The 24,489-nt window shown below is 34.1% G+C and overlaps 1 protein-coding gene across 2 annotated transcripts in view; it reads left to right on the forward strand.

Annotated features, from left to right (window-relative positions):
• Window positions 1-24,489, forward strand: part of RSRC1 (arginine and serine rich coiled-coil 1) — a 315,530-nt gene that overhangs the window by 138,862 nt on the left and 152,179 nt on the right. For both annotated transcript variants that reach the window (XM_045197288.3, XM_024563047.4), the window contains exon 5: window positions 14,214-14,250. In XM_045197288.3, coding sequence (XP_045053223.2) covers window positions 14,214-14,250 — 37 coding nt within the window. The remainder of the gene's footprint in view (window positions 1-14,213; window positions 14,251-24,489) is intronic.

Here is a 24,489-nt window from a genome sequence, read left to right on the forward strand (position 1 = left end):
ATTTCCTACTTTGCTTGGCATGCATACTGTTCATCATTTCCTCAGAGGTGGAATCTCTGAGAAGGTTGGTTCACTTAGATATATGTGATCAAAGATTTAAGTGCAAGCATGTGCAAAGAGATCTTTAGGAAAGAGCAAAAACTTTGACTTGGGCTGGAGTCTTCAGTTCTACACTGAAGTGTTTATTTTGATTCGCTATGTAAAGAAAAAACTTCAGTAGTTTTATTTCCTACCCCTATTAGGTGCTTACCTGATTAACATTCACCGTAGTTTTTTGTTTCCTTCCAGAGTATCATTGTAGTTACATAGGAGAAAATCAGAGGGAAAAGAAAAATATCAAGAGTTGAAGAATTGAAGAATGGAATAAACAAATTTTTGAGTTACTGAAAGTTTGCTGTTCTTTGGGAAAACATATACATGTTGCATTTTATCTCAAATTTAGCAGCTAAAGATATTAATTGAATACTTATTGTATTTGCTACCTTCTATTTGGAATTGTTGATTCTGCGTTACATATTGGATAGAAATTGCTTTAATGATGTTGAGGCATAATTTTTATGATAATGGACTTCCTTAAAAGTAGAAATTTATCTTTAATTGTACCTAAATTAAAAATGATACTTTATATTTAAATACAAATTTAAATTTATACTTACATAAATATAATAAATATATAAATTTAAATTATTTAGGTTTAAGTATTGATGGTGAAATATATTGGTTTATTCCTCCTTTTTAAAATTCCAAGCAAAATAAACAATATAATATTCATAAATGATGTTAAATCAGTGATCAGTTATTCTATTTTAAATCCCAGTTCTATTTAGAATAATCAGAAACAATTTGAATGTTCAACAGTAATGAATAAGTTAACATTGTATGTTTATGAGCAGAAAAGCATTTAAATAGTAAAAAGCATCAACAAAAGGAAAAGACAGTCCACTGAATGGGAGACCAATAATACATTGATAAGGGGTTAATATCCAAAATCTATAAAGAACTTACAAAACTTAACACCAAAAAAAAATAATCTAATTAAAAATTTGTTTAAATGGACAAAGGACCTGAATGCACGTTTCTCCAAAGAGGACATACAGATTGCGGGGCTGGGAGGGATAGCAAACAGATTCTATGTAAATATATTTAATGACATCTGAGAATCTGTTTAGTGGAAAAAATTTAAGCTACATAACACATCAATGATCCCATTTTTGTAGGGAAAAGAAGTGTGTTTCTGTGCATGCATGAGAATGGAGAAAAAAACTAAAATATGTTGAGGTATTATCTTTGGTGGGATTTCCGGTGATTTTTATTTTCTTCTTCATTAGAACCAGATGTAATTTTGAAATTTGTTACAATAAGCATTTATTTGCAGGGCATGCTAGTCCCTTTGTAGATACTAGGGAAAGGCATCCTGCCTTCCTGTGGGTGCATTGCCAACCAGGATGCACTGCTTGGTCAGGGCACATAGCTTGTATCTTCCACTGCCCTGTTAGCGTTTTCTTTCTTTCTTTCTACTTTTTTTTTTCTCTCCATTAATGAACAATGTGCATGATGTACATGAAGACTTAAATAATAAAAATTATTTAAAATTAAAGACTAAAAGTAACATGACCTTTTAATGCATCTATTCTGGGCAGGCGACTCTCCTTACTTGACCTTTATCAGGTCATGGGGGACCTTTGAGCTCACTCTTCCTGCCTCTTCTTTTCTACTTAGTCACTCTGCTTAAATGTAATCAATCCTTCAGGATGCGGCTAAAATTACCCTCCTCTTTGAAATATTTCTCAATCACTCTAGCACATATGGCAATTTCATCTTCATCTGAACTTCTCCTGAACTAGATTAATGACATGAATTCAAAGAATTGGTGGTGAATGGGTTGCATCTTACCTGCTAACTCCGGGTGACTGGCAGTGACTACTTAGAGCACAGTGTTAAGATTCTTGTGCTGCAACTGGACTCAGTGGGAAGAGGATTGTCATTGATTAGGAATGTTAGTCCTGTATGTGGGAAATAGCAGATAGGTAGCATGTTCACATGCATTTTCCCTGCCTGGCTTGGGCATTAACTCTTTCATGTACTAGTCTTGGTTGGACAGTACTGTTTTAAACGTCTGAGGCATAAATACCATGTCTTAATACTGGTACTTTTAGCTGATGATGTTTATGTTATTGTTATCTGCTCTGAATTGTTCATGGAGCTAGTTGCTCAATTATTGATGTTCCAAGTCTCTTCCTGGGATAATTCTCCTTGTGTTTAAAGCATTTCCTTGAGCAGTTCTTTTAGATCAGATCAATGGGTGTTGAGTAATTAGTGCTTCTTCATCTGAGACTGTTATCTAGAACACAGCTTCAAAAATATTAAAATCTCTCTCTGTTTCTCTCTCTCTCATTTTGTAGGCCCTTTCTGTGAACTCTATAATCTGTTTACCTGAATGATTGTAAATGGCTTACCTGATACATACCAACTTAAGTCTTCAGCCACCCATTGGAATAAGCTCAGTGTGTATCATAAGTCCTTACTGTTTAATATTTTTAATTTAAACTCATCCCAGTATAGCATATGCTCCCTAATATTTGTAAAACTAACTAAAGAATCTTACAAGAGAACAGTACATGTAAAATTTAGTGATCTTGGTACACTCGTCTGTGCAGATGATTTATAAGTTCTAGAGTAAAATTTGTTACAAATAGTAATCAGTCAGATGAGAACCTACTTATAAAATAATACAAACATCTGAACATTGCATTCTGAACTGGGGTAACATAAGAATATACATATAGAGCCACTAATTTGCAAGTTATTCTCCAATCAGGACAAAAATCCGAAGTATTCTAACCAAACACGGTACGTTAAAACTAAAAATTCCGGTAAGATCTTTCTGGTACTTAGTGCTAATCTGTATTTTTCTTACTGGGGTTAAAATGTAAAAAAAAAAAAAAATTAGGTAATTGAGATATTGTTTTTCCTTCTATTTTAAACATACTTTATTATTCTGCCTCCTTTCAGAGATCAGAATATAAGAATGTGCTTACGTCAGGATATAGGTGATATTTTTATTGGATGTTAATATTGGGCCAAGCTCTTTATATGCATTTTATTTGAAAAGTAGACTGACTTTCACATATAGATACTACAGTTGAAACAGATTTAAGGTGGTTAGAAAAGCTAACATCTGTAGATATTTCTTGATTGTGAAGTGAAATGCAGTCAATTGGTCCATTATTAGTCTGTCATATTGAACCAGTATTTATTGAGTGACTTATGTATATATGTGCTGATTTCTTTAATCCTTGGCTTGAATTTAAGAATGAAAAAATTAGAGAAGATATATAACTTGGCAAAGTTATTTAGTAGAGTTGCAATTTGAACCTAGGTTTTTCTTAGAATTTATATATGACCAAAAATTTGCATTAATAACATTTGATACTTAACAGAAAAGGTCCTATACACATAAAAATTTACCAATTATTATTTAAAATGGGAGATTTAGGTGGTTTTATGATTTATAACTCAGGCTTTTAAAAACCTTGACTGCCGTGATATAGCATAGTAATCTTTTTTAAGTGAATAATGTTCTTCATGACATAAGAAACCTGTAAAATGTTGTATTGTTATAGGGGCTACTTGTTTTTTATAATTTCTGTGGGTATGCACATTTTGTATGGGATAATACATAGACACTACTAATTATAAACATATTTAATCTTTTAGTTTTTAAAGACTTGGTCCATAAAATGATACTTTGAAGCTATATCAGTTAGTTGTTTGCATATAGCTTCTGAATATTATATGCTTTAACATTCACTGGATTTTTGGCTAGCTCTATGAAACAGTTTTGGTTTATATTCATTTTGTTACTTTTCTACTCCCTACCCAAAAAGTCACTTTTCTTTTAGATGTCTCTTGATTATTTAATTTGTTTTAAAGTACTACTTTTATAAGCACATTCATAATAGATTTTCGATTGATGTAACAAGAAATGATGAGCAAAATCATGTACTTTTACTGGGAATAACAAGTAATTGCATTTTTTCCTAAGCTGATATTTTGAGAAGTATAGATACTATATATATTCAAAGTAAAGAAGAATGCCATCATCAGAAGAAATAGGTTTTTTGATGTTTGTTTGTTTTTCAAAATAAATGTCATTATTAACTGTGGTTCCCTGGCCTCGTTCCCTTATACCATTTAACTGAATGATAACTTTAGTGTAATAGTGTTATCATATTTTCCCTTCCTAGTAAGACTAGATCTAAAAAATCTTAGTGTATCTTGTTAGTAATTTCTTAAGAGGATATAATCTTTATCATAGCAAGTTTCTGGATTTACAGCATGCTTTCTTTAGCAAAATAAACCTTTTTACCACAAAGGTAAATTAGTATCTTTATTTTAATTTTTCTTTGCCTGCCATGATATGATTGATGCATAGTGTCTTCCTCTGGAAGGAGACCTAATATTGAAACTGACAGGTGCCACAAGGTTTATTTAGGATAACCTCAGCCTTGTCCCAGTTAGTTTCAAAATGTCTGCCTCGTATATGTCGAGCCACTGCATTTCCTGCTTAGAGCCTTCTGTTATGCCAACATTACTATCTGTGTTGCCTCAACTACAAATTGGATGAACAACCCGTGACACTTTTTCAATATTATTACATTAAACCAAGTGGATTTTGATTGATAACCTAATATTCAACTAATGCAAAACATCAATCATGGCAAGTATATTAATTATTTAATATTGCAGTCTAATTCAGAAATCGATGTGCTGCATGAGGGGAAGGGAAACTCATGGTTCCCAGAAGATTTAAGACAGGGAATGATTAAAAAAAGACCTGCTGTACTCCCGTGTGTTAGTTCGATACAAATCTTTATTCATTTGCCAATAATCTCTTCCCATTTTCCACTTCAGGACCATTTTATCAGTTTTGAGACCTATAATTGAATTAAGTCTGCTTTCAGCACAGGGCAAAAGGAGTTGCACAAATATTGATGAAGTCATGACAGGGACAACCCAAGAGACAGACCACTAAAGAGGACAGGCCTTTAAAGAGGACCATTTGTTGCAAGATCCCTCTGTCAATGTCTTGGAGCTTGCCTCTCTATTTTTAAAAATTTAATAGGACTTTGGAACCACTTTTAAGACTTTTATATTTAAATATATATTATAATAACATATTTCTATGGCACATTGCCATTTATGGTGTATTTTCAGATACATTATCATGTACTTTTTCACTGCAACCTTATGTGTTAGGTAAGGCAGGTTGTAGAGAATCTTCACATCATGATGTCAATCTGAGCTTTAGAGAAGTGGGCTTATTACCCAAGCTTATGCAACTATTTTGTAAGAGCTTACATTTGAGTGCAGGTATTCTGCTTCTAGAACCAGGATTATATATCATGCTGTCTTGTGTAGTGTTCATGAACGCATGATGCTTTATCTGTGTTGTTCTGAGGTGGCCATCCTTTCTGTGTTTCTGCCCAAAGTAAAACTAGAGAAAACTGATTTTCATGGAGAACTTGTTGAAACATTGGGTGTCCTGATTCATGACACTTATTAAGCTTTATGAAAATGCAAAACTTCTGAATATAAGTGAACATTTCTTAATCTGTTATATCTTTTACTAGAACAGAATGTCCTCCTTTTATATCTCATAAAAATATTATTTTGGGGGGGCGGGGTGAGTGTCTTAAATATATTTTGCCATTGAAATTACCACTCTAGCTTTCTTTTGGTTTATGTTTGTCTTGTTATATCTTCTACTATATCTTGTCTGGAAACCCTTCTAAATCCTTTTGTTATGTGTGTCTTTTGTAAATGACACATTGCTGGAATTTGTTTCATACTCAATCTGAAAATCTCTGCATTTTAATTCCAGATTGTTACAGGTGAATTTTCTTCAGTTTTCTTTTTAGATGTTGATTGCTTAGGTTACAATAATTACTGTGTTTTGTGCCAATTTTACTTTCTTTCTCTTCTGGCTTCTTCCTAAATTTATTTCTCATCTTAATGTATTATATTCCTCAGAACTTTGTTCAAATAATGTCTTTGTGTGGTTAATTTACAAAGACTTTGTATGCTGAAAACTTTTTACTTTTTCTTTCAATTTAAATAATAGTTTACTTAACTGTATATTGATTCTTTTTCCATAACATTTTTCATATTTAATTTCTAAAAATCCTCATTTTTGAAACGTTATTATCCTTACATTACATTCTTTTGCTCAGTGTGTTCTATTTTTCTCTAGATGGGGTTGCTCCTTTTGTTATTTTTTCCAATCCTGTGTGTATACACTTCAGAGATCTTGAAATTTTCCATGGGCTTCTCTTTTACTTCCTACAACATATAGCTGCTTTGGCTAGTGATTTTAATCTAAGGAGAGGGATAAATGTCTAGGTTCTGGTTGGTGCTCCTCCAGGTTATTTAAAAACTAGAGTTGAGAGCCTCTAGTGTTTTACTCTGACCTCAATATACCACTTTTCCCATTGTGTCCTCCTACTCCATCAAAAAAAATACAATTTATTACTAAGGATTTACAGAGGAAACTACAAGACTGGTAGGAAAGCAGATATGCAAAAAGGGCTGGCCCTGCTCCCGTAGATGGTGGCTGTGATTCCGAAGGTTCCCCCTGAGAAGCGTGGAGTCTCAATCCCAAGGTGGGCTTCCCAGCCCAGAGCACAAGAATGGGGAAGAGGTGCCCAGACACATCTTACTATGAAAGTCAACAGGGATTCTGTCCATCAGGGAGAGTTGGAGAACTGTACTAGAGACATAGGCACCCTCTTAAAGGGCCAATGTGAAAACCTCATTTACAGCCACTTATCCTTGGCAATGGTGGAGGAAGGGTGGAGTGGACTAGAGTCATGTGAGGAGAAACTAGGGTTTGTGGCAATGGGAACAGAGCTAAAGAGACAGCTGCCAGGATTCCTGAGCTGAGTTCTCTCACAGTGCAGGTGCCTTTCTTTCCTGGGTGGAGCACTCCCTTCCATATGGCATCAGCCTGGGGGAATACAGTAGCCTCATCCTCTGGACTCCCTGTCACCTTGCCCTGCTGAGGATTCTGCTGCCTGGGCTGAGGTGTAGAGGTATTATAAGAAATGATAGAGGGTCTGCTTTAAGAAGTAGAAGAAAAAGGAAAAAGAAAAACGGGGGGGACATAGTTAAAAAAATTAAATGGTGATAAATACATACATATCAGTAATCATTTTAAATGTAAATGGCTTAAATGCTCCACTCAAAAGACATAGGGTAGCTGAATGGATAAGAAAACAAGATATATATATATATACACACATACACACACACACATACTGTATACAAAAGACATACACAGATTAAAAGTAAAAAGGATGGAAGAAGATATTTCGTGCAAATTGAAAAGGGAAAAAAAGCTGGGGTAGCAATACTGATATTTGACAAAATAGACTTTAAAATAAAGGCAGTAATAAGAGACAAAGAAGGACACTACATAAAGATAAAGGGAACGATCCAACAAGAGGATATAACCCTAGGAAACATTTATGCACCAAAATATGTAAAGCAAATCTTGATGGACATAAAAGGAGAGATAGGCACTAATACAGTCGTAGTACATTATTTTAACACCCCATTGACACCGACAGAAAATCAACAAGGAGATGGCAGCCTTAAATAGCACACTAGACCACATGGATTTAATAGATACCTTCAGAGCGTTTCTTCCCAAAGCAGCAGAATATACATTCCTTTTGAGTGCACATACAATATTTTCAAGAATAAATCACACGTTAGGATACAAACAAGTATCTAATAAATTTAAGAAGATTGAAATTATATCAAGATCTTCTCTGACCATAATGGTATGATATTAGAAATCAATCACAAGAAGAAAACAGAAAAACACACAAAGATATGGATGCTAAACAACATGATACTAAACAGTGAGTGGGTTAACAATGAGATTAAGGAAGAAATCAAAAGATATGTTGAAACAAAGGAAAATGAGGAAACTATCCAAAATCTGTGGTACACAGCAAAAACAATCCTGAGAGGGAAATTTATAGCATTACAAGACTACCTCAAGAAACAAGAAAAATCTCAAACAATCTAATACTACTCTTAAAAAAACTAGAAAAAGAACAGCCAACATAGCCCAAAGTGAGTAGAAGAAAGGAAGTAATAAAGATCAGAGCAGAAATAAACAAAATAGAGTCAATGAAACAAGAGCTGGTTCTTTGAAAGGATAAATAAGATTGACAAACCTTTAGCCAGACTCATCAAGAAAAAAAGAGAAAGAATCCAAATAAATAAATCAGAAATGAAAGAGAAGGGATAACTGACACCAAAGAAATACAAAAGATTGTTTAAAAATTACTGTAAGCAACTATATAGCAAAAATTTGGACAATCTAGATGAAATGGATAAATTCCCAGAAACATTTAGTCTCCCAAAACTGAATCAGGAAGAGTCAGGAACTCTGAATATACAGATTAGACTAATTAAATTGAAGCAATATTCAAAATACTCCCAACAAACAAAAGTCCTGGACTGGATGGCTTCACTGGTAAATTTACCAAACATTCAAAGAAGAACTAACGCCTGTCCTTTTCAAACTATTCCAAAACTTTCATGAGGAGGGAAGACTCTGAAACTCATTTTATGAGGCCAGCATTATCCCAATTCCAAAAGTAGATAAAGACACTACAAAGAAAAAGAATTATAGGCCAATATCCCTGATATATGTAGATGCTAAAATCCTTAACAAAATATTAGCAAACTGGATCCAGCAATACATTAATAAGATCATACACCACGATCAAGTGGAATTATTCACAGAATGCAAGGTTGGTACAATGTCTGCAAATCAATAAACATGATATATCACATAAACAATGAAGGATAAAACCATATGATCTTATCAATAGATGCAGGAAAAGCATTTGATAAAATCCAGCCTCCATTTAATGATAAAAACTCAGCAATGTGGAAAAAAGTGAACATATCTCCATGTAATAAAAGGTATATATGACAAACCCACATCAACATCATACTCAATGGGCAAAAACTACAAGCGTTTCCTTTAAGATCAGTAACAAGACAGGGATGTCAGCTATTACCAGTCTTACTCAACATAGTACTGGATATCCTTGCCACAGCAGTCAGACAAGACACAGAAATAAAAGGCACCCACATTGGAAAGGAAGAGGTAAAACTGTCATTTGAGATGACATGATAGTATATGTAGAGTACCCTAAAGTTTCCACCAAAAAAATACTAGAACCAATAAGTGAATTCAGTTAATTAGTAGGATACAGAAGAAATACCCAGAAATTAGTTCCATTTTTATACACCAATAATGAACTATCAGAAAGGGGACTGGGAAAACAGTGTCATTTACAATTGCATCAAAAAATACCTAGGGATAAATTTAACAAAGGATGTAAAGAGACTGAAGAAATACAAAGTAGTGGAAGCGTATTGTGTTCATAGATAGGGAGAATTATCATTAAAATATCCATACTTCCTAAAGCCATCTAGAGATTCAGCACAGTTCCTATCAAGATACCAATGGCATACTTCACTGAACTAGAACAGATACTCCACAAATTTATGTGGATCTACAAAAGGCATCAAATAGCCACAGCCATCTTGAGAAAGAACAAAGTTGGAGAAATGACACTACCTGAAATCAATCTATATTATAAGGCCATAGCAATCAAACACAATGTGGTACTGGCAGAAAAACAGATACATAGATCAATGAAACAGAAGGGAGAACACCGAAATAAACCCACACCTTTATGGTCAATTAATATTTGACAAAGGAGGCAAGAACATGCAATGAGGTAAAGATAGTCTATTTAATAATGAAAGTAGACCACCTAAATAATTATACTAACCTATTTACACCACACACAAGAATAAACTGAAAATGGATTAAAGGCTTAAATGTTAGATTGGAAACCATGAAAATCCTATAAGAAAACGTAGGCAGTAAAATCTCAGACATTTCTCATAGCAATGTTTTGTTTTTTTCTAATATATCTTCTTGGGCAAGGGAAACAAAAGAAAAAGAAACAAATGGGACGACATCAAAATAAAAAGTTTTTGCACAGCAAAGGAAACCATCAACAAAATGAAAAGACACCCCACTGTATGGGAGAACATATTCACCATGATACATCCAATAGGGGTTAACATCCAAAATTGATAAAGAATTTACAAAACTGAACACCAAGAATAAAATCTAATTACAAACTGGGCAGAGGACCTGAGTAGACACTTCTTTAAAGAGGACATACAGAAGTCTAATAGACATATGAAAAGATGCTCAACAGCACTAGTCATCAGAGAAATGCAAATTGAAACCACATGAGTTATTACCGCATACCTGTGAGAATGGCTACCGTCAATAAATCACCCAACAAGTGCTGGCAAGGATGTGGAGGAAAGGAAACCATCATGCAGATGGTGAGAATGCAGACTGGTGCAGCCTTCTGGAAAGCAGTACAGAGTTACCTCAAAAAATTAAAAATGGAACTGCTGTATGACCCAGTGATTCCCCTTCTGGGAATATACTCGAAGAAACCAAACATAGTTATTCAAAAGGATATATGCACCCCTGCATTCATTATAGTTTTACTTGCAATAGCCAAGATTTGATAGCAGCTCAGTTGCCCACCAGTAGGTGAGTGGATACAAAAGCCACAGCACATTTATACAACAGAATACTCATAGACACTGGCAACCGAATGGTGAATACCAGCAGGAAGGAGAAGGGTCAGGGGAGGTAGAAGAAGGTTAAAGGAGGGATAAATGGTGATGGCAGGGGACTTGGCTTGGGGTAGTAAAACACACAACACAATATACAGATGACATGTTACCGAATTATACACCTGAAACCTATATAATTACACTAACCAGTATCACCCCAATAAATTCAATAAAAATTTTAAAAATACAAAAAAAGCAAAGTAAAATAACTGCCCATCAAACACATACACAACTCCTAATACTACTGTCCCAAACAACCACTCACTGTTGCATTTGCCTTGCTTTTTGTGTGGTGTGGAGATAGAGCGGGCTGTGCAGGGCCATGCAGGGACCTGAGCTGGTTGCCACCAACTCTCAAAGCTTGTTCTATGACAATTAGATGTCAGAACTTTATTAGGTGAATTCATACTTTGATAGGCACTCTGTAGGGTGCCAGGATATAAAAATTAAAAAGATGCAGTCTGTGTTCTTGAATAGCTTTCATTTTGATGGTGTCATTGGGCAAGTAAATAGACATTTATAATAAAGTGTAATAAATTCTGTGGATGGGAACACACTGGAAGAACTCACGACTTCATTTCTGAGTAAGAGAGAAGGTTTCCCCAGTGGAGGCATGGTCTAAGTTAAGTCCTGAAGGATTTTTTGTTGTTTAAAGCTAGATCAGTAGAATTAGAGACTGGGAGAAAAGGGGCATCTCTGGTAGAAAGATCAAGTGGTTCAGTAGTGAGTGAAGCCAGGTTAGTAATTTTTTGTGGCTGTTGCCATCACTTCCCATGTGACAGAGCTTTGGAAAGATAGCAGAGGGCATTAATGAGTAAACAGGAGAATAGTAGAAAGGATATTGCTGACTTTAAGAAGGGAATTGATATGATCGAGCTCATATTTTAGAACAATTTTTCTGTATTGTAGAGAATGAATTGAAGTGGTGCAAGGCAGGCACGATTTTTAAGCATTAGGAGGCTCTGTAATAATGTGGGAGAAAAAAGGTGAGGCCAGTAATGTCTTCTAGTAATCTGGGAGAGAAAAGAAAAGGCCTAAAATAGCCAGTGCCTGTGAAGATAAGAGTGATTAAATCTAAATGATAACTAAGGATGTTGGATAGTTAAGAAGACCTTGTGGTTGAATGTCTTTGTTCACACCTGGAAGTGAGGGAGAGGGCTGTGTCAAGGATGATGCCTAGTTTTCTTTTAGGCATACCATTCTAAAAGCATATTTCCTAAATGTCACTTACTTTAAAGAATCATAGCAATGTAATAGCCTAGTCAATCGCTCCTTTCTCCTTCCCCTTCCCCTCCCCCTCTTTAGGAATAGTTTCTTATCCTTGATTCCAAAATGCAAGCAGCTCAGAGAATTAAGAGATTTTCCCTAATATTGTGACAAACTCAGTTGACAGCAAAACCTACCTTAAAATGAAATTACTTAGAGACTTTGTCCCACTTTGTGGGGACAGTCATGTTTCTTTCAGAATTATTAACGTGTATGACGGGATGCTGCTCCAAGCCATGCTGTCGGTGTACGTGGCATATTGCACCAAAATATTCTGATGGAGCATGTCCCGCCCCACGGTTTCACGTAATGAATTATGGACTTGCACTTCGAATCTGAACATTTTTTGTTTTTTTATATTGCAATATTAATTTCTAATAAGAATCATTATGTGACAGTGTGATAGAGATCACACTCTAAGATAGATCGTCAAGGGAAGCTACAAAACAGCGGGTACAGTATACTTCCTTCTTTTGGGGTTTTAAAAACAGGAGAGAGAAATATACCCACACATGCACATACACACATGTCAACACAGAAGTAGATGTCTTTAGAAGGACAAAGAGCTAATATTCGTGATTGAGAATGGGGAGTCGGTGATAGAAGGAAGACTTCATTTTATTGTTGTGCACACGTATATATTGCACTGTCAGATGCTTCACTATATACGTTATTCTTTTTGTTTAGATTTCAAATTACACAGATAATCATCTAAGAATGTCCTTGTGAAAACATAAAGATCCATTTGCCTTTCAGATTCAATAAATGCACTTTGTAATAATAAAGTTCAAAATAATTACTTATGTAGCGATTAGCTTTTCCTGACACCTTGTTGTAATTTATTCCTATCATATGTCATTAAGACTGCATCCAGAGAATGAGTTTCAGAAATTCTTACACTTTTAAACATTGAGTACACATGGTATTGCTAAGATTGCCAGAAGCAGAAAGAGAAGAGAATGGCTAAAAATGAGTGCTTTGCTCATCAGTAGACTCTGGAATTTGTTCCCAGTATGTCACACTGGGCAGTGAGAGCAAAAGTTGGAAGCCATGAGTTTAGTTTTCAGGCAGCGGATTCGAAGGGAAAAAAGGGAAATTTGGAAAGATTGTATAGCAACACAAATAAAACAGAGAAGTATATTTTTGGCAAAGAAACTTGGAGACAGAAATAAAGAGAAAAGAAATAAAAGGCCCTTCAGTGAAAGAAAGAGGCGTGAGGAAAAAAATTAAATAACATGAATGCAATACTGTTTTGGGTTGTTTACTGCTCTGTATTTTTTTCTGCAATATGGTAGAAGTGTAATTTCATGTTTAAAAAAATCAGCCTTGGTGTTTATGATGGAATTAAACTGCTTGATCAAAGAGAAAAATCAAAGTCCATCTATCACTAATAAATTAGTATAGACTAAAATCAGGATAAAAAACTGCAACTATTTGCCACATTTCACCAAATGTATATTTAAAAAATCTTTCTACTTGCATAGGTATTTATGTTTTTAATTCCATCGCAATGTTCTGTTTATAATGAAGAGCAAGAAATTAAATACTTAAAATATATCAATATATTTGATGTTTGTGTTTTCTTTGGTGATAGTTTGCTTTTTTAGCATTATAATAGTCTTAAGTCCTGATTTGTAGTGTGTACTAAATTAATAAAATTAATGTCAAGAAAAATTTATTAAAATTTAGTTGTTTAGCTATGAAATTATGAACACATTGTTTATGTGCATATTCTTTATATTAAAATACAACCACTAATGGATGGATATTTGGTAAAGCAAATATAGTAAAATGTCAATTGTAGCATCTAGATGGTGGATAGAATCTGTATGTTTGAACATTTTCATAATGTTGGAAAAAACAAACTACTGGAAAAGCTAATGTGAAGTAAACAGATACGTTAACAGTAAAGCGATAGTGGACTGACTTCATTTTGTTGTGTACCGACTTCGAAAAGTCTGAAACATTCTCTGTTAGTGGAATACCAATTTAATAGTAATACTAGTAAAGATAAATTATCTGTTCCTTTTTGGTGGAAACTGTTTTGTCCTTCAAAAGAGTTTTATTTGAACATTAGTAAAGATACATGAAAAAATTCTAAGGGTTTATAAAACAGTTTTGAGGTAAAAAAAAAATTAGAGCAGACAAGGGTGTAGCAACTATTTAAAACTTTTATTCTTCTATTTTAGGGAATCTGGAAACATCAAAGCTGGATTAGAACATCTGGTAAGTTCTAATTTTCTCTTGAACATTTGCATCATCTTTGATATCTGCATTCTAAATGAACACTTTTGAATGAGCTTTGAATACCTTGTATTGAGAAAGTCAACCATTTCCCAAAGGGTCAGCTTACTGTTATTATGTGATGGCACTTACATTTTCATTTATCCAATCATTTCAAGGGAATTTAAATTTTTTTAAATTACTTTTTTTTTTTGATGTAGAGATGAAATAAAATGGATGACAATCCTTGGATTGATGATTGCTTTAATTATAAAAAAATGTTTGGTGTAGAGTTTTTGGCGTATCTTGATCTGACAAAAACAAGCTTGTGTTTTAAGAAAAACACAAATATTGCATGCATAAATATGGTATGTTTTAGCAATTTAACGGCTTTGAAAGAAGTGCACAGCTTTGTTTCTCCTAATGTCTTTCCTTTATGAATAATTCATTGGTTTAAACTACATTCAATTTAGAATATAAAATAATTGAGATACAAAATTTTTGGTTTAAGTAAACATTTTTTAATTATAAGTGAAATTCAAACTGACTTAACATTAAAATCTGTCCATTGATCAAAAATATTGGAAAAAACTGTCTCTATTATAACAGGTCCAAAATTCATTGAACTTACCACAATGAGTGTTCATTACAACATTAAATAGTTCATTTAAACAGAGCATTATAAAGTCATGCTCTGGTTTCTGGTCAAATCCAAATGTTGAATAATTAATGAGAGAGATTCTTTTGTAAATACACTCTAAGTACTTTTTTAATGCAAGACCTCATTCGTATATCATATTGTAGCTTTGTTAACTATTAATGTGCTTTTGTTCTTCTCCCACAAAAGCACAGTAGTAGCAAGAGGCAGCCTCGTTTTAACTTATTATAATAGTAAGGTTCTAAGGGATTTTTAGTTTTTCTTTTACTACCTAAAGGAAACCGAGGAAACTTATACTTTAAAAAATGATCCTAAAAATTAAAGATAATTATTAAAAAGCAAGATATAATTATCTAGTTAGAAAATGTGAACTGTAGATCAGTCCAGATTAGAAGTAAATAAGTATCATTGTTATTCTCATTATTAAAAATTGTACCCTGAATCCCTGTTAATCACTTCATAGTGACACATGTATATAGGACATGACATAAGGATAAAAAGCTTAAGACAGCAAATTCCAGTATCAATTGGGGTTTTATAACAAGGAACAACACCTACCATAGTGTCAAAATGAGCTGCCTTTTATAGTTCTCTTGTAAATTATTTATTAAAAAGACTTTATACTTACTTGGTTCATATTTTCAGTAAATAATAATGAGTTATATTTTTAAAATTTCATATTCTTATACTTACTAGTATGATCTCACGTTCAGTGACGGTTTTACGCGTTTGTGCTCTACTTGTAATCTTATGTAGCGCTGGTTTTCTGACTGTGCCTTGGGCTGCCAGGAAGGCTCCTCAAAGCAGGTGGCACTCCAGACTTCCTCCGCCCACTTAAGCAGAGTAGTGCACTTCTCCTTATTGTGTAAATTTTTAAACTTTTAAAATAAGATTTGATCTGAAGAAAGAGTTCTTCAACTAAAAATATTTTAAAAACCTTGGTGAGGCTTAACCATTTATTAAAGTCAAGAGTGATTGTTAATTATTCTTTCCTATTCTTGAACCTAAGTTACATTTCATTTTTACCTGTGTCATATACATCAGATATATTTCAAATATATTCATTTTAGGGGTGAGAGACCCTGTATAACAGACAGTGGGAAGTAGATGATTTTAATACATTTTATCTAAGTTGTACAAAAGACTGTAACTTAACATTGTAAAATCGACTCAACTCTGAACTGTTAACAATAATATGATTACATGATTATATGACATAATATCACACACATATATACATACATATAAGTTGCTTTATGTCCTAGTAATATTCAGAAAGTCAGTGATATTCTTCGTAACAACTTGAGAAGGAAGTAAACTCAAGAATTTATTGGTTGAGCATTAGTGAAACCGTCGAGCAGTTGTGGGCTCCTTAGGTTTGTGACTCTCCACTTCCTAACTGAGCAGATACGTACAGCCCTTGCCATCTAGCGCAGATGGCTTCTTTGAATTGGCTGCATTGCCCAATGCAATTAGAAGTATAACTTGTAGTAAGTTGATTTTATAAAATATGTTATATAAACCTCAAAGGAGAAGAGCATTCCACACACTGAAATAATTTCTTCTTTATGTAGCCTTTGCTTTTCCACATTTATTTTGCTCTATCATTCCTTTATTTCTATGTTGCCAGCTTTCCTTGAGAACTGTCTAGCATGTTGTTCTTAGCTTAAGAGACTTATAATATACTGCCGAATACCATTTTACTTTTTGTTTTCAAAAACTTGTCTCCTACCCATAAAGCCTATGTCTGTTTGAAGTGCTAGACAGAGCTTGTGAAGTTCGGTGCTGCATCATCACTGATGATTTGTGCCTGATAATCGCAAAATGGAGATTTTCCGCTTCTTCTGCTCCCCCCTTCTTAGCAAGCAGCATTCTACTAAGCAAGAGCCTACCCTTCTTTCTTGTTTGATTTATATTGTGAGCAAGGGCTAGGTGGACTTTTATTTTACTAAACAGGTTATCATTCATTACTTTCTGTATTGTTTTGATGCTCAAGTTGTCCCCAATTTGTCTAGGGAGTGTGCTTTCATTTCAAGATGGCTGCTGGGTCCTTTAGACATACCCCATCCTTTTTTCCTTTTTTTTTTTTTTTTTTTTAAGTGCTCCCTATACTCTGGCACAACAATATAATTCAGGCTCTATACCTCCCCTGTCCCACTCCTGGAGTCAGGCATTTCTTCAAATTACTGTTTCACTTAGAGGAAAATAGTATTTACAAGTCAAGACCTGACATGTGATGTGCTCTTTGTCTCTGGGATTTTATTACTTCTAGGACCCTTCAGTGTTAGATTAGATAAATAGGCACAGTCATGTAATTCACATAAAACACGTAGTTTCAAAATTGGTACAACCTTACCTCTAAAAAATAAATTTAATAAAAAGAGTTCAAGATTCATTTGAGTTCTTTTCCTCCTAGGGTGTAGTTAGGTTATTCATATGAAATATAACTGCATTCATTGGTTTCTGTTTGCATTGAATTTTAGGTGATTTTGTTTCTATTCTTGTTGATTTAGTTATATATTTGAATATCTGTACTTTAACATGCTTCTAAAAGTCCAAGTATTATATACAATGATGCTCTGAGAGAGGTAGCATTCCCTTTCTTTCTAGCTTCTCTACTCCTTGTAGGCAGCTAACTTTTAACATTATATCCTGGGACTTGCTCCATAATTACTGTGTGTATCATATTTACTGTTTCTTTCTGTATTTGGCTGTGTCTTCTTTATTATGGGTATGAGATTTAGCCTATTTGCATGCCTGCCACACTTTCATAGACATTGGGAGAAGACACAAGATTCTTAGGCCAGAGACAAACTGCTTTATTATTAAGAGTATAAAAGGTAGTACATGTGTCATGGTTGTAAGGGTTCCCCTTGACTCCCAAGTCCCATGGGGTGATGCTGCATATGACACAAACCTGATGCTGTAGGTTTGTGTCATGGCTGAAGAACTCCAAGTTTAAGAGTTCTTTAAGGACCTTATAGAACATCTGCCCAAATTTTGCCCAAGAGTAAGACTATTGACTTTTATTATCCTCATTATGTGATAAAATCGCCTTCTGCTCCATGGGCAGGTTCTATTTCAGTCTTTCAAGACTGTTTGCTGTACAAAACATCTTTGAAAGGCAGTTCTGAACAAAGGCTGATGGCTTATATAAGATGTATAGACTATTAGGGAGAATTGTGACTGAGTTATTATTATTAAATTTTTGAAGATTGTGGTTTTTTTCCTAGTGGTTACATTTGTATTTATATGTTTTATAATGCTTTTAACCCCCCCCCCCGTTTCTACTTGACCTTTTAAATGGCATCCTTGACTCTAATCTGTTACCTTTAAGCCGATGCTCCTATTGCACTTTCCCTTATTCCTTTTCCTCACATTTCTTCCTTCTGTATTCTTGCTGCTTTGTTAGAATATGCATATACATACTGTTCTTGCACCCATGCTGTCTGTCACCTTATTTTAGAGTAAATTCTAAAATTAATCTTACTAAATATTTACATCAGTTTGTTTGCTGATATTTACCCACTGATTTCCTGTTTGTTTAAAACTTACCCACTAATATATTCCTCGGGAAGGACTCCTGGGTACAGTATTCCCTGATCTTGCCCATTGCAAGCTGTTTTTCTATGGTGCTGTCACTTGAATGACAGGTTGACTAGACATGAAATCCTTGGCGTATGGTTTCTTTATTGACTTTCTTAAAAATATTCTGCTGATATCTCTGGTATCAGTCTTATTTTCTTACCCTTCTAGAGAATTTGTTACTTTTCTTTGCTTAAAGGCATTGCCATTTTTTATTGTCCTTTTTTTTTTTTTTTTAACTAGGCTAATTTTCAAAGCTGGTTGTTTCTGACTAATTTGGCTGGGCTTTCTCATATGTAGATTTAGGTTTTCTCATTTCCAGAAGTCATTTTCATGGATTATGGTATTAAATATTAGTTATGTTCCTTTTGTTTCCTTCTATAGGGACTCCAGTTATTTACATATACATATTCTATGTAATTACATATATAAAGCCTTTTTTCTCATCTTTTTCAGTGGCTTTCTCTCTTACTCTTTTACTACTTTGTTTTCATTCTGTTAGTTGTTTTCCTGGTTTTCACTATTTCTTTTTTATTTTCATTCAAATTTATTTTTCCATGGACACCTTATAATTTATTCTTCATTTCTGAAACATTTTTTTCTTCCATTTGTTTTTACTTTTTGAATAACTGATTCTAGGTTTTCTGTTTGTTATTTGTCCAAATGAGTCTTGTCCTTTGTAGCTGCTTTTGGGAGAGAGAATTTTTATCTATTGAAATTGTTTGATTTTTTTTTTTTTTTTTTTTTTACTTCTTATAGTGACTTTATATGGGGTAATTTGACCTCTTTCTCGCCCTCCCTCCTTGACTTTTCCTCCCTCCCTCCCTCCCTCCCTTCTGCCTCCATTCCTCCCTTCCTTCCTTTTTAAAACCATAGACATTTTTTAGATGGGGTTTCTAGTTCAAGGGTGCCCTCTTCTGTCTGCACTACAGAGAAGTGCAGTTTCTTCAATGGGTGATGGTGGTGAAGGCAGAACAAAGGGGCTGGCCTGTCTTGTTTCTCTTTAGTTGTTTGTTTCTTTTTTCTTCTTCCTTACTGTTACCATCTATTTATTTATCTGATTTTCTTTCAGAAGTAATGCTTCCTGGGGCTGCTACTTCTGGTCCCATTCACTACCAAGTTTTTTCCCTCTAGCTGGTGCAGTAATAACACCAATATTAAATCTATGTTCACTATTTTGGCATTTAGTGTTGTAGTAATTTTTTTTTCTGGGGATGATTTTGCTTGAGCTTCTAGTTATGTGTTAAACTTAGAACTATTATCAGAGGTGAGGAGGGGGTCTACGTAAATTTTTACCTCAAAAGAAAAAACCGTAATGGAAAATTGTTGGAAATCAATGTAGACTAGACCTTGAATTTGAAGGAGTTATCCTGCAGGAATTCTGCAGGAATCTTCAGTGAATTAAACATAAAACATCTTAAAGAGCTCAGTACCCATATCTATCCAAAGACTTAGAGAAAACGAGTGGAAACACTGCTTATAACATCATACTTAGTTAGATTTTATAATGAGCTTAAGGAAATAATACTTTGTATTTGATGAAGAATCACACACACATCAAAGACTTTGGATACGACCCCAGTATATGACTGTTAACACAGAAAGGTTGAAAAAGTAGAGGCAGGTGGTTATTAGATGATGATGTTGCTCCCGACTTTTTTTTTTTTTTTAATAGTGATGCTCTAATAGTATGGAAAATTGACTTGAAGATCTTTTGTGTTATATGAAAGGGTGCTGACTCCGTATTTTTCTACCATCTTACGTTTTAAAATTCTGGATAATGTAATGAATAGAAGCACTTACTGAACTACTGGATAAGGATTAATATGTTTACTTTTTAGAGTGTTTTCAATGCAGTCAAGAGTGGTGATATTAAAATGCATTTTTTTTTGAAATTATATAAACATACAGGAGCTAGATAGAGCCTTGCCATTTGATTGCAATACAGCTCTTACTGTTGGCAGTCTGTAAAATAATGCTCTCCTGTCTTCTTGGGAGAGGGATTGGGATTAGAATATACTAGATTAACCTGTATGAGATATTGCCACTTTTAGGTCAAAATAGTTTTTGAATTGTTTCTGGCTTCAAAGAAAGACTGCTGTGTCATGTCCCCTTTAGCAGGGAGTGAGGGGACTTATTCTGATCACTGTGGTGTTTCTAAAGCTTCCCTTGTTCTCTTTTCTGAAAAGTCAAGTAATTGGAGGTGGGTTGGAATTCAAGGGGCGTGGTGCTGTAGGTCGGTGCTCCTTTATCTTCAGTGTGCATATAAGAAGCCTGAGGATATTGTTTATAAATGGATTCTGGTTATCTGGGTCTGTGGTGGGTCTTGAGTTGCTGCATTTAGCAAGCTTTCACATGAGGCTAGTGCTGCTGGTCCAGAGACCACCAGGAAGAAAAGTACGTCAAAAGGCACTGACCTGAGCAACAAGTGTCCAATGAACACCTTCTGCTTCTGATGAAGAATCTAAATGTTTCCCTTATGTACTCGTTGAATATGATTCTGTAACCTATAAATAATTTATTGGTCATTCATAAACCCAGAGAGGTGGACACTTCACAGGTTTATACAGAGGCAAAAAGTTCATCACCTTAGTCTGGAAGAGTAACTGAATAATTATTTTCTTTATTTTGGTTCCAGACGTTAAGTCATATATTCATTAGGTGAGGCTGGGCATGAGGACCAGTAATACGTCATTTAGCCTTAGGTGTGAAATTAAATAATTGATGATAAATCCTTTAGTAAAAAAGATTACAAGTGTTTACAACTTTAAGTGGGATTTGCTTTCTATTAATAGCTGAATAACAAAAGAACTCTGGAGCCATACCTGTGGGTTTTTCTCCCCACAGAGGTCTTATTTATGTTTCTTATATTGTATAACATTTGAGAGTGATGACCCACTTGTCCTTGTGGTCGGGCAACAGAGTCTGACCATTTTAAGTGTTGAAAAGCAACTGTCATTAATAGCTTGTTCAGCCCATCAGTGGTTTGTAGAATATAGTTGCTGCTTGCCAGGAATGCAGGCAGGCCCGTTGCTTACGTGCTCGTCAATAACACTACATACAGGTTTTAATAAAAGCCCTTTCCTCTTTGTTTTAGGTTGTTTTGCATAGAACTTGGAAATAAAAGTGTCGCATTTCATTTTATAGACTAATGATTTTATTTAACACGAGCATAAGCACAGTTAATATATTATTGTCAGACTTTTGAGGATTCGGTTAATGCAACATGAAGTATAAAATGCAAACGGAGGTTGTGAACTCTATTCTAAAGTCACTTGTCTTTTATCTGTTGTATTTTTAAATACCTGTTTTACTTTAATATTTCCCCACTGTATTCAGGAAAAAAGTGTTCTTGACATTTGTCCAAATGAGTTTGAGAATATAATTATCTCAAAATATTCTGATATTACTTATATACTCTATATGTTTATTAAACATTGATGAAAAATGTTTATTACCTCACATACTATTTAAGGGCTTCAACATAATAGATCTATCTCCTCCCAATGTTTTAATTAATTTTTCTCTCCTTAGCCAGTATACATTTGAGGTTTAGGGTGAATGTGCACATTAAAGCAGACACTTTTCTCACACTGTGATCATGAAATAAAACAGCATGAAGTTTTTCTTGTTTTCTGGAAGATCAGTTCCATAAATCTTTTTCTATTTTCTTTTAACAAACGAGTGCATCCAATGTATGTGTGCAAATTAAAATAGCTTTCACGTGGATTAAATGTTAATGTCATATTGCTGTCCTACTTTCTTAGGCAGTTTTCAGCTCTTCAGGCTGGGACCAGCTCACGTTCCAGCCGGGGACCGTAGTGTGATTGTCAGTGATCCATTTCTTTGACACGTTTTGATCAGTTACAGGTTTATTAACAATTGCTTCTGCAATGCATGATTAATAAATATTACCCAGTCATCCAAACAGCACGAATTTGGGCCCCTTTTTCTACTTCCCTCCATTTCCTCTCTTCCAAAGAAAGCTCTGTTTGTTGCATTTTTTAAGACATAATGATGTCAGAAACAAATGGTGGCCAGTTAGCTTAAAAAGAAAAAAAACAACCAACAAATAACAAGATGTCATACAATTTTCATGATACCACTAATAGTCTCAGATTTATATTTAATCTAGGTAAAATTTATGTTCTGACTTTTATGCCCATGTGCTTATTAAAGCTTTATAAAACTAAATATTCTAAGAGCATTAAATAACCTCCATCCATTATTCAGGAGTCTGAAAGTCAAACCTTCTTTAAACCACTAAAGTAACTGAATATTGTGTTTGTATTATAGTTCAGGACACTGTAAGTTCTGCTTCATTGCAGGGAATCCCTCAGGCACATGGTAGTTATTTCATGGCTTTCTCAGGATCCAGCATCTGTAACTGCAGACAAAGAACTAGCCCCAGAGGCCCCAGGGTGCTTTCTGTTTCTCTAGGCAAAGCGTCAAGAGTTAAGGTGGAGAATGCCTTTGCCACAATGGTATCTTTGGCCACACTCATTTCCATTTGCCACAGAATCCTAGTATCTGCATTTAACTTTAACACAGACATTGTTTACTTTAGGAAAAGTACACGAGGAGTCAAGAAAACATGATTTTACTGTGTGACCTCAACAATACACACAACCTCTCTCTTTCACTTTTCCAGTTTCTCCCTATTCATAGAGTATTTAAATAGTGTGTGAAATTTTGTAGGAAAATAAAGCTTTCTACAAGTGTGTCATTCTTATAGAGAAAGAAAAAAAAAACCTTAACCATTCCAGTTATGTAAGTGATTTCAGATTACTAAAAACAGTATCTCAAACTAATATACTCTCTAGGAGCTGTGAGAAAAATTTGTCCTTTATCTGCTCATTTTAAAAATAAAGTAATAGATATTTATGGTAATGGATCAAAACTGATCATGTAAAGAAAAACTGAATACGTCATCTATCTGCCGTCAATGAGGTGTTAACAGGTTAGTACCTAACTTTCTATACCTTTCTCCATTCCCAGGCATACTTATTGCGTACATTCCTTAGCTTTTTGCTTATTTATAAAAATAAAATCAAACTACATATGTTTTATAAACTTTACTTTTTATTTTTAATATTAAAAATATGCATACATACACATGAATCTGGTTTTTGCTGGAAACCTGTCAAAATTTTGGAAGTTAATATTGTTACCATTTTACTTAAAGCATTCATAGGGGATGAGTACATTTTATATTTTGAGTAGTCAGTGCAGATTTAGTTTGATTTCCACTTTTGGCTTCCTTGATTATAGTACATGAAAGAACAGGCTTATGATGAAATGTACTGTGGTCAATAGAGGAAGAAATGGGTTACTTTATTAAAGAAAATCTTACTCGATATTTGTAAAAAAAGTAAGTAAAGATAATTAGATTAGAAAAGGTTCATATGCCATATATACATATTTGTCAGTTTTATTATATAGTATTTTTAAATCTGGAAGTTTGGTGTTACTGTGATATTTATTGCAGTCTTCAATCTTGGTATTTGCCATATCATAAGCTATAATTTATTTTCTTGTTGATTCTCTCTTTTGACTAAATATTGAGCTTTGTATTTTAAGTACCTACTCCTGCAAATATTAATTATTTACTGAATATTTTGAATTTGAAAGACAAGTAAATTGATATATTGTTTAGGAAAGTTATCACAATTAGTTTTTTAAGGAGGAGAGATTTGGTGTATCTTTAAAGTTCTTTGTGTCCAATGGAGTGAGTGGTAAAAAACCAGATGCAGAAAGCTGGAGCTTACAGAGGAAATCATTAGTGACTTTTCTTCCATGGTCTAGTTTTAGATACAGTTTTTTCAACTAAGCACATATGAATATTATTGCCCAGGAAAATTACTTTTCCTCAGTGTTTTTATTGGGAGAGTTAGCAGAGTGCTAGAAAAGCACTGGGTTGGGAATAGGGGGACTGGTTCCAAGCACTGGTGCTTAACCTTTAGAGGGTTCAGTTTATTCATGTGTAAAGTAAGGAGTAT

This window comes from Desmodus rotundus, chromosome 2, assembly GCF_022682495.2.
Source record: "Desmodus rotundus isolate HL8 chromosome 2, HLdesRot8A.1, whole genome shotgun sequence".
In the NCBI taxonomy this organism is placed as follows: Eukaryota; Metazoa; Chordata; class Mammalia; order Chiroptera; family Phyllostomidae; genus Desmodus; species Desmodus rotundus.